The following is a 15,354-nucleotide window of genomic DNA, read 5'->3' as shown; positions in this document are numbered from 1 at the left end:
TCGGAGGGCTCGGCCAAGTTCCCCTGGAGCCCTCTGCAAAGGCTTGTTTCAGCCCCAAGAGCCAGTTTGTGGCAATAACAAAAGTAAAACAGTGAGGTATGGAAAGAAGGGCCCAGCATTGGGGAAAGACCTAGAAAGAAGAAAACAGCTCGAGCACTGCCAGAAATAGCAAACAACTGAAACCTTCTGAAAACCTTTCTCTCCTCCTTTTTTTTTTTTTTTTTTTTCCCTTTTTTTTTTTTTTTGCCAAGGTGAATTAAATATGTCCTTTGGTTGGTTGGTTGGTTGGTTTTGGCAAAGTGAAGCCCTCAGCCGCAGTCTGTTTCTTGGCTGTGCCAGTGAGTTACCGCCACAAGTGCTGCGTGGCGATGACAGCCACCGAGAGGAGGAGGAGGAGGGAGGCAGAAGGCAAAGATCTGCTGCTGGCCCCGTTGATGCCGTGTCCAGACTGCTTAGGAATAGCGTGTGTTTCTGGCTGCCTGGTGCTGGGGCTCTTAGAAAGTCTTTTGCCACAGACGTCATCAGGACAGCTGTCCCCGCTCCCGGAGCCACTCATGTCGTCACCTGCGCAGAGACAGACATGGGGTGAGCACAGACTGCTTTCCTTATGGCGGGCAAGGCCCTCCCCTTGCTACAACAGGGGAGCTCTGGCCACCAGCCCTACCCTGGCCACTCCCTCCTCTCTGCATCCCTCAACGTGGGATACACTTGGCCTCCTGCTGGCTTTAATCACCGGCTGCTGAAGCAGCTGGAAACTCTGGAGCAGACAGGAGCAATGGCCCTGTCAGCAGGGCTGGGAGTGGAGACAGCCCTGCAGGTTTCCATAAGGCACTGGGAATAGCACAACCTCCAGCCCTCCCACAAACTGTCTGCACTCAAGCAGCCCCTCAGCAGCCCCAAGCCAAAAGCCAGGCTGCCATAGCCACTCCCTGCCCCCAGGCCCAGCAGCAGCCTCTGCAGGGACACCTGTGCAGGTTGCAGGGACACCTGTGCAGGCTGCAGGACTGCTCGGCCCCCCTCAGCCCCTGTTGAACCTCTCTGGTTGTCCTACACTCACTTGTGTCTTGGAAATCCACATCGTTGCCGATGTTAGCATTGCCCAGGCGGTTTGTCATGATCTTGAGCTGCATGATTTGCTGGCGAATGGTCATATCTGGCTTGGTGATGTCCACCTCCACCTCGGGGTTGTTGATCTGGTTAGCCAAACCATCCCCCATCACTTCGGGCAGGTAACTGGGAAGGAAGGCAGAAGGTTTAGATGTCTCCTCCTCAGCTTAGCTCACCTTTTCCTACAGACACCAGGGATAATCCAGGCTCTGTGAACCCCAGAGAGGCTGCACTCAGTACCACTGACTTATGGAACAGCCTCTGCAGCTGGTGTTTGCTGGGCAGTCCAGCTCTCTGGATGGCCAAGCCATGCAGCCATGGCTAGAGCCCAGCAGAGGGGTCTCAGCTTGCAGGAGGTGGCTGGGGGGCCTTGCCTCCCCTGTCCCAGCATGGGGAGGGATTTTCTCAGGAAAGACAGAGGGCTTGCTCTCAGGCTGGTATCAATGGGCCCACAGTGAAACTCTGCTATGGAAAATCTCTGTCCATATGGGAGGCTGAGGAGCATTTTAATCCCTGCTGGGTTAAATCCTGTGGAGACTGACACCCTGGGACCACTGAATAGCTCCAGCCCAGTTTGACCAACAGGCTCCCAGGGAAGCTTGATTAGCTGGGAGCTGTCAACCAGAGCTGCACTGCTGCCTTCACAATGCCCTGGTCCTCCTGCTCTGGCAGATCTGGGACACTGCTGGCAACAATGTGAAATATGGAAGAACTGAAGGTGTTGACTTCAGGCTGGCAAAGCCAAGCCCAAAATGACTGCCGAGAGAAGAGGAGAAAGGTGCATGTCCAGCAGCTGCCAATCTCCCCTCAGGAATCCTTTAACCTCGGCTGGGGTAGGAACTGCTTCTGTAGCTGTTTGATGTCACCCAGGTGCCCCCTCTCAGAGGGAGCAGCATTTCAGAGCAGGTGTGGATAGAGGGATATGTATGCAATTCTCTGCAGCAGCTCTGGAGCTTGTGTAGTAAATCCAGCCTTGCTGCCTTCTGAGTGCATGTGGAATGACAAAACAGCTTCCTTAGTAGAAAACTACACAGTTATTTCATGGTGAGTGCATTTCAGTGCTTAACCCTCAACACACAGCAAAATGACACCAGGCTTGACATTCCCAGGTACGAGGTTTTCTGGAAATGCAGCATTTCTGTGGACAGGCATGGACTGCTCACTCTGAACAAGTAGGGCTGGCTGTGATGACATGTAAGTGCCTTTTCAAACCCTTCCTCTCAGCCCAGACTGGTGCTCCTGGCACTGTGACCCACTCCATACCTGCCCTTGGTCATCCCGTTCCAACATCTGTCATCCAACGCTGAGCTGGCCATTACTTTTTTGCTGCACAGGCTGCTGGGCAGGGTGATCCAGTATGTCTTGAGAGCTGTCAGATTCCCTTTGGCATCTAAAACCTGTAAGCAAAGAGGATGCTCAGGGCCACAAGAGCTCTGGGGTGCCCCAGGGTGGAGGAAAGTACAAGGATTCTGCAGATTTTCTGTTTTACCATCACAAAATCTGTTTTTATGAAAAATAGGATGTATTGTCAACCTTCCCCTCAAGACCAATCATCAACCCAAGTGCCCAAGGCTAAAGGTTACATGCCAAGGACTGTGCCAGTACCCAAAGACCAACCAGGAGGAGACCATCAGACTAGGAGCCTTTTCAGGTAAGTTTGGCACCAAATCCCTGGGAAACTGGTTAGCAGCAACATAGACCCAACCCTGTGCAGAGGCAAGAAGACCAGGTCTGCTTGGGTTACACCAGCACTTGGTGATCTGATCTTCTTCAGACGTGCAGCTCAGCAGCCCCAGAGCAGTGTGACCCGGCCTGCAGGGCCCAGGAGCAGCTCCAGACACAAACCCACCAGCATCTCCAGTGCCTGTGCAGAGGATTTGGCTTCCAATGTCACCTTCCCCCGTCTCTTCTTGTCCTCACTACTGGAGCCTTTTGTGCTGATTTTGGGATTTCCACAGCCTTGGAATACCTGAAAAACAAACCAAACTCTCTATCCCATGTTTCGATGCTATTCCTTTAATTATTTAACACTCCACAGTTATGGGGTTTTTTCCTTCTTAAGTATGATTATCCTTCCTATTGCCAAGATTCTCAGAGATTCTGGCTTAGTTTCTAGTGCCAGATGTGTTTTCAGCACATTGTAACTGGTTTTGGTTACCACTATCAAGCAAAATATTCAGCAGTAACACATGTTTTTGGATGAGTCGCCAATATTGATATTAAATTATTTATAGCAATTTTATCTGTGCTTCTTATGACTGGAAAATAAAATCCTGGGAAGAAAAAGATGGGAGTTGCTCACACTCATTATATCAGTGGTGTGGGCTTCAATACTACAGAGCATGGGAGCTTCACTGACCAAGGTGGGACTATCCCCAGGACTCCTGCAATCAACACCCCCACTTGGGAAATCAATGTGCCTCCAACAAGGCACTTCAAGGACAGCAGATGTGCCCCAATCTGTCGGGTTGGATGTTTCAGGGGCAAATGAGGCAGCAGAACTGATTTATCTGTTATCTGCAGGTACCTCCTATCATCCTAACTACCTACCCAGGCGAGCTTTGTAGCCAGAGGGCAGCAGAAGCACTTGGAAGGTACAAATCCTCATGCCTGGCCTCTAGGGTGAGATGAAGGGTGTCCTGGAAACACCTGCTTCTCCCAGTCTCTGCATCACCAGTCCAGGCAGCAACTCCTCTGATGCAGATCGCCAGGGCTGGGCAGCTGAGCCTCACTGGTGGCAGGAGAGCTCAGAGGGCCAGGCTGGACAAAGTATCAGAGGTCAGGAGGCACTTCGCACTGTCACTTTGAGTCAGAATATGCCAGCCTTCACAAAGGAAGCCACCTGATTTGAAAAGAGGGCTCCAAGCTTGTTGTGGTTGCCAGAAGCTATTGCCTGGTGTCCCCTTAAAGCAGAGGAGGCAGGGCCACAGGCAGAGCTCTGCTGACACAGCTCGTGCCACCTGCTGAATGCGCTGGCTTGTGCATTCTGGCAGCCAAGTGCTAACCTGGCCAAGAGTCCCCTGTCTGTGTGTCTGAGGGACACTCAGCCCCCAAAGGCCCCTCCTGGGGTGCCCTGTCCCGCTGACCAGATGGATCTGATGACTCCAGCAATTCAGCACCAAGCCAATTTGTTTGTTCATCAGTCTCGTTTGCTCTGTGCAAAAAACCCACCCTGAAAATTGCATGTAGAGCATTTTCAACTTGGTTCTAACAAAACAAAACCTTGTTTCTTGCTGGACTATTGCTGGCCCCTTCCCAGGAGATAAAAGTCTGGGGAGGTGTCCAGGACAGTGGCAGCTCCAGCACAGTGTGGTACCAAGGCGAACCTCTGGCCACTCTAAACGCTTCAGGTGAGAAATGCAAACTACTGCTGGAGAAAACAGCTCCAGCAGACTGAGGGGTCACTGGTCTACTGAATAATGAGAACAAATAGGTGTTTGCAGCCTCTGACAGCTCCTGCTGCCTGAAATCCGAGAGAACCACAGGGAGAAAGGGAAGTGTGAGGAAGCAGGGAGAGGGCTCTGTGCTGCCCTGAACACAAGGCTCGGTACCACAAGTGCTTCTTTAGAGCTTTACCCAGATCCCAGGAGAGCGTGGGACTGAGGGTGGCACTGGGGCCAAGGGCCACTCCTGGCTCCTCAAAGAAGGCATACTGTGTGGAGGAGTGCATTCCTTGCAGGTGGCTCAGGTGCAGCTGCAGGTGCAGCTGCAGGTTCAGCTCCGGTGCTGAGCCAGAGGCTGTGAACTGCCCACCCTCTGCATAACAAAGGGCACGGGACCTGTGGCAGCAGCCAGGTGAGCAGACACAGAGCATGCTTCTACTGTGAGGGGATAAAAACCCAGGGGTTCCTTTGCTGTCCTCAGAAACACCAGCTCAAGCTATTTTTGTGTTACTGTGCTGTGAATAAATTGCTTTATGGATGGAGAGATCTGAGACTGCCGTGGGAAACCTGGGATGGAACCGGCGAGGAGACCTGGTCTGTGAGTGCGGTGTGCAGAAGTCAAGGGGGAACCCGGGGGTTGTGACCTGCCACTCCCAGGGGCTGCAGTGATGGCCTCTGATGGTGGGAATGTGGCTGCCAGAGGGCCTCCTGACTGGTCAGACTGGGAGGTTACCTTAACAGCAGTGCCCTTGGTCTGGGTCATGCCCTTGGCTCTGAACTCAGCTGACAACGTCCTTCATCTGATGGCTTTGCCATGCTCAAAAACAGAGCTCAGAGCTTGGCAGCTCCTGTCCTCTGCTAGCTGTGCCACCAGCAGAGTGCACCATTCACCTGGTCATCAGGTCATACTGAGGAGCTTATCAAACATGTTTGGTTGCTCCAATCAAACACCAGTTAGACTGTTTAGCCCCTTTCATTTCACCAGATTTACTGTATTCCCCTTGGAAACATCTTTGTTTGCAGATGATGCTATGTTTTCCCACACCAGGGACTTGCTTTTATGTGGAAAGCCTCAGTCTCACCTAATGAGGGAAGAAAGAACATTGCCTTTCATGTCAGAAAAGAAACCTAACCCAGTACTTGGATGCACACGACTTTTAATACTTTGATGTATGCCAGTGAATTCCTGTTTGCCAAGCAACACTTCTGGCCCTTCCCTTATCCAAAACCCGGTTAGAACCTGTCCCACTTCTTTCATCTGCATCTCTGCCCTGACTGTGGGATAGCTGCAGGACCTGGGGAGTGTCTGGGCAAAAGGCAGGAGCCCTGGAGGGCTGCTTTTGTTCCCAAAGCTTCTCTTACCTGCAGCTACAGAGGCGACTGTGGTTAAGTGGATAAATATACTAAAAATAGAAGACAGACAGAAGAGACCTTCATGATACATACTTCTTGGAAGACAGGTGAGCCTCAGGAGAGCCTGGTTTGTACTCTCCAGATGGACTGCCAAATTGCAGCTCTGTCCCATGATACCACCTGATAGCCCAGTGTTTCCACTGCAGAAGATCCCCTCGAGGCAGGTTAAAGCAGCTGCCTCCTGTCACTGGGGACTGTGCACTTTGTGTAAATGCCTCAGCTCAGCCAAAACATCAGAACTCTTCAGCACAGAAGGCCCTGACTGCAAATGGCACATGCCCCCTCCGTCACTGTGTATGCAGTCCCGCCTCCTTTGCCTGTAACCAAAGGAGGCTGGCTGGATGTGGCAGGGAGCAGTATTTGGAAACACCTGCAAAGGTTTTTGCCTGTGTCAGATGGGTGGTAGGAAACAATGTAATTTATCATTAAAAGAGTGGGCATTTGCTGTCTTTCACTCTTCATGTCTCCCAGTTCAGCTGCAGAGTGAGCACAAAAGAGCGCCTGGTCCTGGCAGCTGCACATGATGTGTTCTCAGGCAGGCCCAGGCACATGCTCCTACCTTGCTTGTGATTGAGTCTCTGTTTTCCTGTAGGTTAGAGATGGCTTCAGCGATCCTCATGTGGATGGTGCCTATCACAGTGTCCACGTTGTAGGGTCCGTCGATCCGATCGGCCACCCCGATCAGGGAATCTGGTGAACAAGGCAGGGACAGCTCTCATCATCACTCTGGGCAAACCAAGGCAAAGATCAGCTCATGCTGGGTGGGAGAAGCTGCTGGGCCCTTGGCAGGTCTCCTTGTTGGGAGACACCTCTCCATTTTCACCACTGCCCAGGTGGACACTTGTTTTCCCTACTTTATGTAGGTAAAGCCACTCTCTGTGGCAAAGGAACCTCCTGCAAATGGTAAATACATGTTGGGTAGAGTGTTCACCTAAAGTAACCAGCATTTCCCTGGGTGATACAGAAAGGAAAACCAGAAAACTGGTGCAGAATAATTAAGAAACACACAGCAATACTTGGCCCTCACCCTCCCAACTCAGTGCATGTCTTCAGCAAAGCACTGCAGCCAGGAGAAAGTGGGAGAATTGGGGTCAGTAAAGTGCCAGAGGTAGTGGATGTGGGAAATAGTTTCTGTGGCAGTGAAGGAGGGAGAAAAGCAGTAATTCTTCTCACCTTCACCTCTGGAAGGACAACAGCCAGGGTGAGATCAGGCTATACAGGTACAGACGCAGACCAGTATGCCCACAACTAACTGGTAAACAGGACAGGGAGTGACTGAGGGTGCCTCAGCTCTCAGTTCCTCTTGGAAAGCTCTGATGTCCAAGCACTCCCACCTGCCTGGAAGCTCCTGCTTGGATGGCTGCGTTAGTACTGTGCTTGGCTTACTGTTGGATTTTGGATGGTTGGATTACTGCATAGAATTTTCTATAAATCCATTTCCCACAGCTTACAAAGAATTACCAATCTCTGCCTACCCCCAGAGACAATTCTCAGCACTCCAGTTGGGTCTGAAGCAAGGACAGCCTATATGCTCTCAATATAAGGGGGTAAATTTTGGTAATTTTTTTTGGTATTCTGGGAAATAAAATCTCCTGTAACACGGAAGAGCTTGCAGTTTAATTTTGCTGCCACTCAGAGGTTGTGATGTCATCTTTGAGACTGTGTATTTCAGACAAATAGTGCCTTGCAGAGGCACTAATCTTGAGATACAGACATCTAAATCAAAGGTTGCACTCCTAAATAGTGATAAATTATATTTGAACCACTTACTATAAAAATCTCCCTTAATTTGACCTGCCCTAATTTGTCAAATGGAAAGAGTAACTCTGTATTTAGTGTACCAAAATCACCTCTGGCTACACAGAAGGGCCTGGAGAAGGGTGAAGGAAGGACACCACCAGTGAACTGCTGCCTTTGACTCCACAATTTGCTCCCATCCTTGATCAGTTTGTGACCTCTGACACTGAAATGTAAAACTGCAATTTGAAAGAAGCTCCAATTTCCTCCTAGCCGTCACCCCTTGACATGGTCTCTTGGGAAGAGGAAGCCAGAATAAATGCAAAATGCACATGGAATTGCTTCCCTGTCAGTCAAGGAAAGCTGTACAGTGGTGTTTCAGGAGAGAGGCTGTCATCCTGCCAGGAGAGAGTGACAGGAACAGCTGGCTGGCTCTGGTCAGAAAGGCCAAAGGGCCACTGAAACCCTGGGGAAGGGACAATTCCTCCCCCTCCTTTGCAGCAGGCTCCCAGTTGCTCCCACAGAGTATTTCCAGTTAGCTGTGGCACAGCTGGCCTGGGCACCTCTCCAGGCAGTGCCTGCTCTGCTTCCCCATACATGCTGCAGCGTCCCTTGAGAGGCAGGTGACACTCCTTGACTTTGGTGGGGCTTTTGCTCTTAATGCCAACCCCGAGCCAGCCTGGGGGCTGCAGCTGGGGCTGAGCTGGCAGCTTTGCTGGCCAGCCAGCAGCTGCCAAGGCAAGGGAAAACAAGGCCAAGCCCAAGGCCATCTCCTCTAGTGCTGTCCTCTGTGAGCCCAAACACCAAGGCTCCCTCAGGTCCCAGATCACTCCAGCTGTGCATGCAGAGTGTGAGAAAGAGAGAGGAGCTTGCTGGGCGATGCTGTGTGGGCACAAGGAGGACCGAGAGCTTTACCACAGCAAACAACCTCCCTGAGCCTCCCACTGTCCTCTCTACTGGCCAAACACAGCCTCAGGGAGTTGGAGGGTGAGAGGCAGCTGTGCTGCAGCAGACAAAGGCCATCTTACCCATCAGGTACTTCCACTCGGTGTTGAGGTCGGCCTGGTTGGCCAGGCAGCCCTTCACAACGTTCAGGCAGTAGTTGTTGCACGGCTTCACGCTGGCCAGGCCCCGGCAGTGCGGGCAGTACATCAGCTTCATGATGGCACGGGTGCACTCGTGGCTGAGGGACACCTGGGGGGACAGGGCAGAGTCAGGCACAGACTGTTCAGGAGCATGGGGTGAAGGAGCTTACTGTGATCTGAGAGGCAGCACAGCCCCCTGGGTACATGGACCAGGAAAAGGTACTTCCCCTCCCACTGCCCCTCCTTCCCCCACTCTTCCTCCCTGTTGGAGGGACAGGACCTCTGGGGCAGCTGCCAGTTCCTCAGGCTGTGTTTGAGCCCAGGCTTCTGGGAAAAACCTGTGAGCACCATCCCCATTCCAGCCAAGTCTGGTGGCCACAAGGACATCTCAGGCAGTCCACCCACCAGCTGTAACCTGGACCCTGGCATAGTGCATGTGTGCCCCTGGAGCCTCTGCCATCAGTGCCACCACCTTCTGCAAGGGTCTACTGCCACTGTCCTGCAGACACAGGGGTCCCACACAAACTGCACCTCCAGCTTCCTGGGGGGGATGCACAGTGAGGCCCTGGATGCAGAACCTTCCCAGCTGGCATCTGTGGAAAGGAGAATAGTCCTGGGGGAACACTTGCACAATTCCAAAATGATGGGCAATTGAGAGCACTTGACACAGGGAAGCGATTGCTCTCTGTGAGCGCTTCAGGAACACAGGCGGACCTGGGCCAAGCCACACTGTGCCAGCAGCTCACAGGCCCTGCATGGGCAGCTGGCTCTTTGCAGGACTCTGGAGGTGGCTTTGCCACCTTTAATTAAACCACCCTGGTCCTGCAAGCACAGAGCCAGCACAGATTGTAGAGCCCAGAGAGCAGGGCCACAGCCTCAGCAGCACAGCAGTGTCCCCCCCAGCCCATCAGCCACAGGCCAGTGTCCCCCCAGCTGCTGTGGGCAAGGGCTGGCAGTGCCCTGAGGGGTGAGTGACAGCCTGTCAGGCCCTACAGGGGTGCTGGCAGAGCTCCACGTTCCCCTGTCTTGTTCTTTTCTCTTTTGTGGTCATTTTCCATCTTTGCTCAGATCCATTTGCAATTCCCTTGTAAATCTTTAACAATAATTTACAAAAGAGAAAATGAATGTCTGTATGAAGTCTCCCTTGGTTCCAGATAGTTGACATTCACAAGGAGCTCAGAGGGGAGAAAAGTGACAGAAGGAGCAAATCTTGAAAGGAAAAATCCCTGGGCCTCCAGCTGCAGCCGCAATGCTGAGAACTCTCTTTACTACTTGTGAAAAATACTTTGAATGTGGCCTTCTGGGGGACTCCAGAAGGATTCCCTTCTGAGGTACCCTTGGGAGAGTGTGAACATGTTGAGCCCAGCACCAGAGGTTGTATTGGAGAAAATCCCTAAGCTTCCCCCCTCCTGAAACTGCCTGTGTGGAAGTGCCTTGCTTCCAGTACAGCTTGGAAAACAGATGCTGGATGGTCCTGAGGCTTCATTGGGCAGGAATGCACTAAAATAACCTTGTGAGAATCTTCTTCAGGATGAGGACAAAAATTTCTAAGTTCCAGACAGAGCCTGCTTCCCTGGCCTGGCAGCCCAAAGGGGACTGAGGATATATCTGTAGCTGAGCCTGGCAGGAACCCCCCACACCCCAAAGCTTCCTTCAGCTTCCTGGGCCAGCTCTGGGCCCTGTCCTGGGACAGCTCCTGCGGGTAGAGCTGGCTGCCATGTGGCTGTGCCGCCAGGAGATGGAGGCTCTATCCTGCCACACGGCAGGCACTGCACGCTTCCTCACAGGAGGAACAGTGCAAGCACCACTGCCTCGGCAGTGCAACAGGCAGGGACAGGCAAACAAAGGAGGAGCTTATTTTTCACCTCAGGGTTTGAATAACCATGGCTGAATAGTGCCTGAAAAGACACCACGTAAGAGCACAGTGTATGGTAGCACAGGCTGTAGCTCCAGACCTTCTGAAACCAGAGCACTCACACAAAAAGCAGGGATGCAGATGGGAGAGGAGCTGTGACCTCCCCTTCCCCGGGCAGAGCAATCACCAACATGACACGGTGACACTCACAACCCAATCTTGTAGCCTGCACAGGCCATCAGCTCCTGAACACAACTTGTCCCCTGTGCTGTCATGGAACAGCTCATCCCTGCTCATCCTGCTGTGGCCATGGGGCACTGTCACCTCCCACTGCACAAAGTGGGACACGGGGCACAGCTAAGTCCTGAAACATGGGGCTTCCCACAGCCCTGAGGGAACCAGAGCATCATTTGCCTTTCCCACACACATCCCTGGCTGCACTGCACTGACTTTTGGAGTGGAGGGAGATGAAATGGCCTGGAAAACAGGAACACATTTTTGCCTGCAGGAAGCACCCCTGAGGTGGTGTGGGCCAACCCCCCCCAGGCAGAGAGGACAGCCACCAGCAAAGACACAAAGCTACTGATACCCTGCCAGACCCCATGGGAGGCACTGAAAGAGGCAAGAGACAGATTTTGGCTTAGAAAAGTATCTCCAAGGCCCCATGCTTTCTGTCCTCCTCTCCATGCCACTGTCACCAGCCACACTGCCTGTCATCAACCACACTGCCACCAGCCACACCGCCTGTGTCCATGCCCCTGCAGCTCCTCTGCGATGCTGCCACCTGCCTTGGGGCAGTGGGTGCAGGCAACAACAGCATCTGAGCTCAGTTTCAACTCCTGAGAGTGTGGGGGGGAAAAAAAAGTACTTCAGCACCTCAGTTTCTGGGTGCCAGAGGGTGCACTGGCACTCTCACAAGGTGGCTTTGTCTCCTGGAGGACAGTGCAGTGTCCCACTGCAGGAGTGGGAGCCTGGCCCCTGCTCCCTGCCCCACAGCCTCTCTCTGAAGAAGAGCAGGTGACCATCCATCACCAGCCATTGCTCTGTTGAATCTGGCAGGTGTCAAGTGCCCAGCCTAATCTCTTGGCAGAAAGGATAAATGTTAATTTTTGCAGGTGCATGACACCAGGCTCCACTCCCTTTCCCCAGAGAATGACTCCAGCCTGTCCTGTTGGCAGCAGCAGTCCTTTGGCACAGGCTGCAGAGGTGAAGAGAGGAAAAGAAGGATAAGAGAGCAAGAAGAGGAACCACACTGATTATTTTCTCTGTGTTTTGCTTTGCCAGAGCTCAGTTTCTCACTGTTCCACCCAGCCCATGGACTACTGCTCTACACAGGGCAGCAGAGAGTGAGGACTTGGGGCTACCAGAACCCCTCCCAGCCCTGATCCTGCACCGTCTCCTTGGAGCACTTGCAGCATATTAAGGAACAGAGTCCTTCAAACATCTTGGGGTGCTCATAGATAGTTTGCTGACATTAGCTTCCAGGTTTTTTTTGTTTTCTTCATCAATGCTGTATCCACACAGGGGAATCCCAGCCCCAGTTTGGAGGGGCTGAGCTTCCCTCCCAGGATATGGATCCAACAACACAAAAGCAGGGGAGCACTGCAGCTGTCCTGCCTCTCTTGGGCACAGCCAGCTGGGGAGAGGAGCTACTCGGGCTGGAGCTGTGGAGACACACACCCTCCCTCCCTCTGGAAGGCAGCTCCTTCCAGAGGAACTCCCTCAGTGGGAATGAAGCAGTTTCTCCAGGCTGGCAAAGGCAAGACCGACCCCCACCTGCACACTGAGACATCTTCACCTCCCAGTGCTTCTGCTTTCACCCCTCAGCCTTCACAGGAACCTGAAGCATTGAGGTCCCCCCTGCCCAACAGTCAGTGGGTGCCAGCTAAGACCTGCAGGGAGTCCCTCAGCTTTCCAGCACAGACCTGCAATAACTGATGCATCCATAAGCAACATCCATTCACCACAGGTGGCCCGAGGGCAGGAGCATGAAAAGTCCTGCAGATGGAGTGAAACCTGACCAAACTGCTCCAGCTTTAACTGATCTGGCACAGCGTGAAGGTGGTACATGACAGAAATTGATTTCTCTAAATGCCATCAACATGGCCCAGCCTGTGGCTGGCTCTCCTTTAAGGAGGCTTTAGTGGCATCTATAGTCTTTTCTTAGCTCAGTGACCTAGAAACTGCATTAAGATGTTAAGAGAACATGCACAATACAGTGGAGAAGCCATTTTTCAAGAATCTGAAGAAAAGATCATTATTATTGAGAGATATGGCTTGGAGCCAGGGCACTCATTCAGTTGTCAGAAGTATAAATAAAAATGCAAAATAAAGCTAAGCTCAGCTTAAAAATACATTGATTGTACGTCACTGCTCAGCTAAAATCCACATACTCTATTCTGATCACAGTGACATCCATGGGTACAGTCCTTTGAAGTGTAAGCCCAATGATGAAGCGATAAGGAAAAAATGTTATCTTCTAAGCTACACCCAAAATAGGGGACAAATCTTAGTGAGCAATAAATAATTTAAATTAAAACTACTTTACAGCTGGGGATACAGTAGTAGCGATGAGGTAATGCAAGGGGAACAGGTGGCTGCCTCATAAAAAGCCCTGTTCCACCACAACCACTGCCATTTCAAGGAGGCTGTCAGCAGGTCCAGCTCTGTGCTTTTCCATGGCCACTTTCCAAAGCCTCATGTGCCCATGTGTTGTTGGTGGACCCACCCAATCAGATGTGAATTGCTGGAGGCAAAGACCTTTGCAGGCTCTCCTGCCTCCTGCCCTGGTGCTGGAGCTCATCACAGATTCTGTGAGCTGGGATTTGCTGTGTGACTCCCTGGCACAGTGTTTGCTCAGCAACCAGCACTGAACAGGCATATGGGGAGATAATTTGACAGAAAATTGAGAACATATAATTCTCTATTCAGAGTGGCATTGGTTTCCTTAATTTTTCCTCCTCCTGAGCAACATTTAAATCAATTACAGTGAAATTAATGACTTTCACAAGCCATTTGCTGAGAGGATGGGCTGGGGGATTAGGCACTAACAGGGTTCCTTGCCACCCCCCAGCCAATTTAGAAAACATTCAGTGTGAAAGGCTTTTAACAAAAAAAAAAAAAAAAAACAAAAAAAACACAACAACAACAACAAAAAAAAAAAAAAAAAAAAAAAAAAAAGAAAAAAAGAAAAAAAAAAGCACTCCTGCCATGTACTTTATTAGCATGCTTTCCAAGCAGAGGCTCACAGAAACACAGGAGGCTTGAGGATAACAGGAAGTCATCAATTCTCTCCTTCTGCACTTTAGGAGGGTGAAGTTACCCTTCACAGCACCTAAACACAACTTTAGAACAATTATAAATTTTTTGAAGCACAAACACAGGGAGGACAAAGTACTTGCAGACAGGGCAAGCACTCAGCTCCAATGCATGAGACACCTCTGCACAGGCACCCGAGGGCCAGAGACACCTGAGTGCTGACAGCTCTGGGCATGGCCAGGCCTTCAGAGCCCACAGGACACACAGCAGCACTCTGGCCAAAATGGGCTAGATTTCTCCAGAACAGAGGGGAAAACCTTCCCATCTTTCCTCTGTGCCTATGAAGAACAAATCAAACTTGTGATTTGTACGTTCAGCCCAAGTTACCCATGTTTGCACACTGACAGATGCTCAGAGGTAACAAGAGCACATCTTCTAGAACCATGGAACACTTCTCCCTCAGCCCCAGCATGGTCTGTTCTGAAGCTCCTACCCAGGTTATGTGCTGATTTTCCAAACAGCATCCACTGATCTGCAGAGATTTTTAACAGTGTAAGCTTTGGTGCAAAAGAGGGATGCAATTCCTCCTGACCCCAGACCTTGCTGAACCTGCAACACTGGGAGGGATTTTACTCTTCTGAACTGGGACCTTGTTTGAGAGGTCTCACAGAAGAACAGAGGGGCAAGGAGGAGAGGCATTGTCTGTCATTACCCTAATGTCTAGTGCTTCAAAAATACTCAAAGCCTCCAAAAATACCCTGAGCTATATCAGGGCACGAAAGGACCATGAAAGTGATGGTCTGACTTGCTCAAAGCTAAAAGCTGCTATACTCTCCTCACTCCAAAAAACATTTCTTTATATAAGTAAATTATTTCCTGAAAAGGTGTCTGGAAGGACCACAGTGTGGGAGGCAGAGAGGAAGGCCTCAGGGAACTGCAGCTGAAGAGGCATTAATGCTGGGAACAGCTCTGTCACACCCTGCAGTTACAGGGTCAAGCAATGATTCTTCTTTCCCATCCCAGCTTCCTGAGAGCTGGAGAAAAGTGGAGCTTTAGGAAGCCACAGGTATCTGGACAATCCTTCCACCAGCGGCAGCACTAAGCCCCATCCAGAGCAGCAGTGTGTTTGGGCTGTGCTTGGGCATAGAGCCTGGCTCCAGATGCCTTCCAGGCAAGGGACTGACCCCAGGGCCAGTGGCAGGGCTCCTCTGTGCCCAGCAGGAGATAGCCAGCTCCTCTGGCACCCAGAGCCTGCAGCCAAGCTGCAGATGCTGCTTTTGAAGTGCTGGCTTCAAACAAAGGAAAGAAAGGAAAAAAAAAAAAAAAAAAAAAAAGAAGAAAAGAATTATCCGACCCCAAATCCTTTCTCCTTTTGAAGCCTGGCTTAAAAGCAAATGAGAACCTGCAGCCTAGTTGCAATGTGACTGGACTCCTCAGCCTTCAGGGGCCTTTAAGTACATCTGAAAGGCATTTAACACCAATAAATAAGTTGAGCTCTTGCTGGTATTTTTCCTAC

The 15,354-nt window shown here is 51.3% G+C and overlaps 1 protein-coding gene across 2 annotated transcripts in view; it reads right to left on the bottom strand.

Annotated features, from left to right (window-relative positions):
- Positions 1-239: 239 nt before the first annotated feature.
- The window catches only part of GPC1 (glypican 1), a 195,012-nt gene continuing 179,897 nt past the window's right edge, over positions 240-15,354 (bottom strand). For both annotated transcript variants that reach the window (XM_053986055.1, XM_053986056.1), the window contains exons 4-9: positions 8,669-8,834; positions 6,463-6,593; positions 2,957-3,076; positions 2,371-2,504; positions 1,058-1,233; positions 240-564 (exon numbers count right to left, since the gene is read on the bottom strand). In XM_053986055.1, the coding sequence (XP_053842030.1) occupies positions 344-564; positions 1,058-1,233; positions 2,371-2,504; positions 2,957-3,076; positions 6,463-6,593; positions 8,669-8,834 (948 nt within the window). In that variant the 3' untranslated portion in view covers positions 240-343. The remainder of the gene's footprint in view (positions 565-1,057; positions 1,234-2,370; positions 2,505-2,956; positions 3,077-6,462; positions 6,594-8,668; positions 8,835-15,354) is intronic.

Source organism: Vidua macroura, chromosome 10 (genome assembly GCF_024509145.1).
Source record: "Vidua macroura isolate BioBank_ID:100142 chromosome 10, ASM2450914v1, whole genome shotgun sequence".
Lineage (NCBI taxonomy): Eukaryota > Metazoa > Chordata > Aves > Passeriformes > Viduidae > Vidua > Vidua macroura.
Note: the sequence above shows the minus strand (reverse complement) of the source record. Positions and strands in the feature narration are given on the sequence as shown.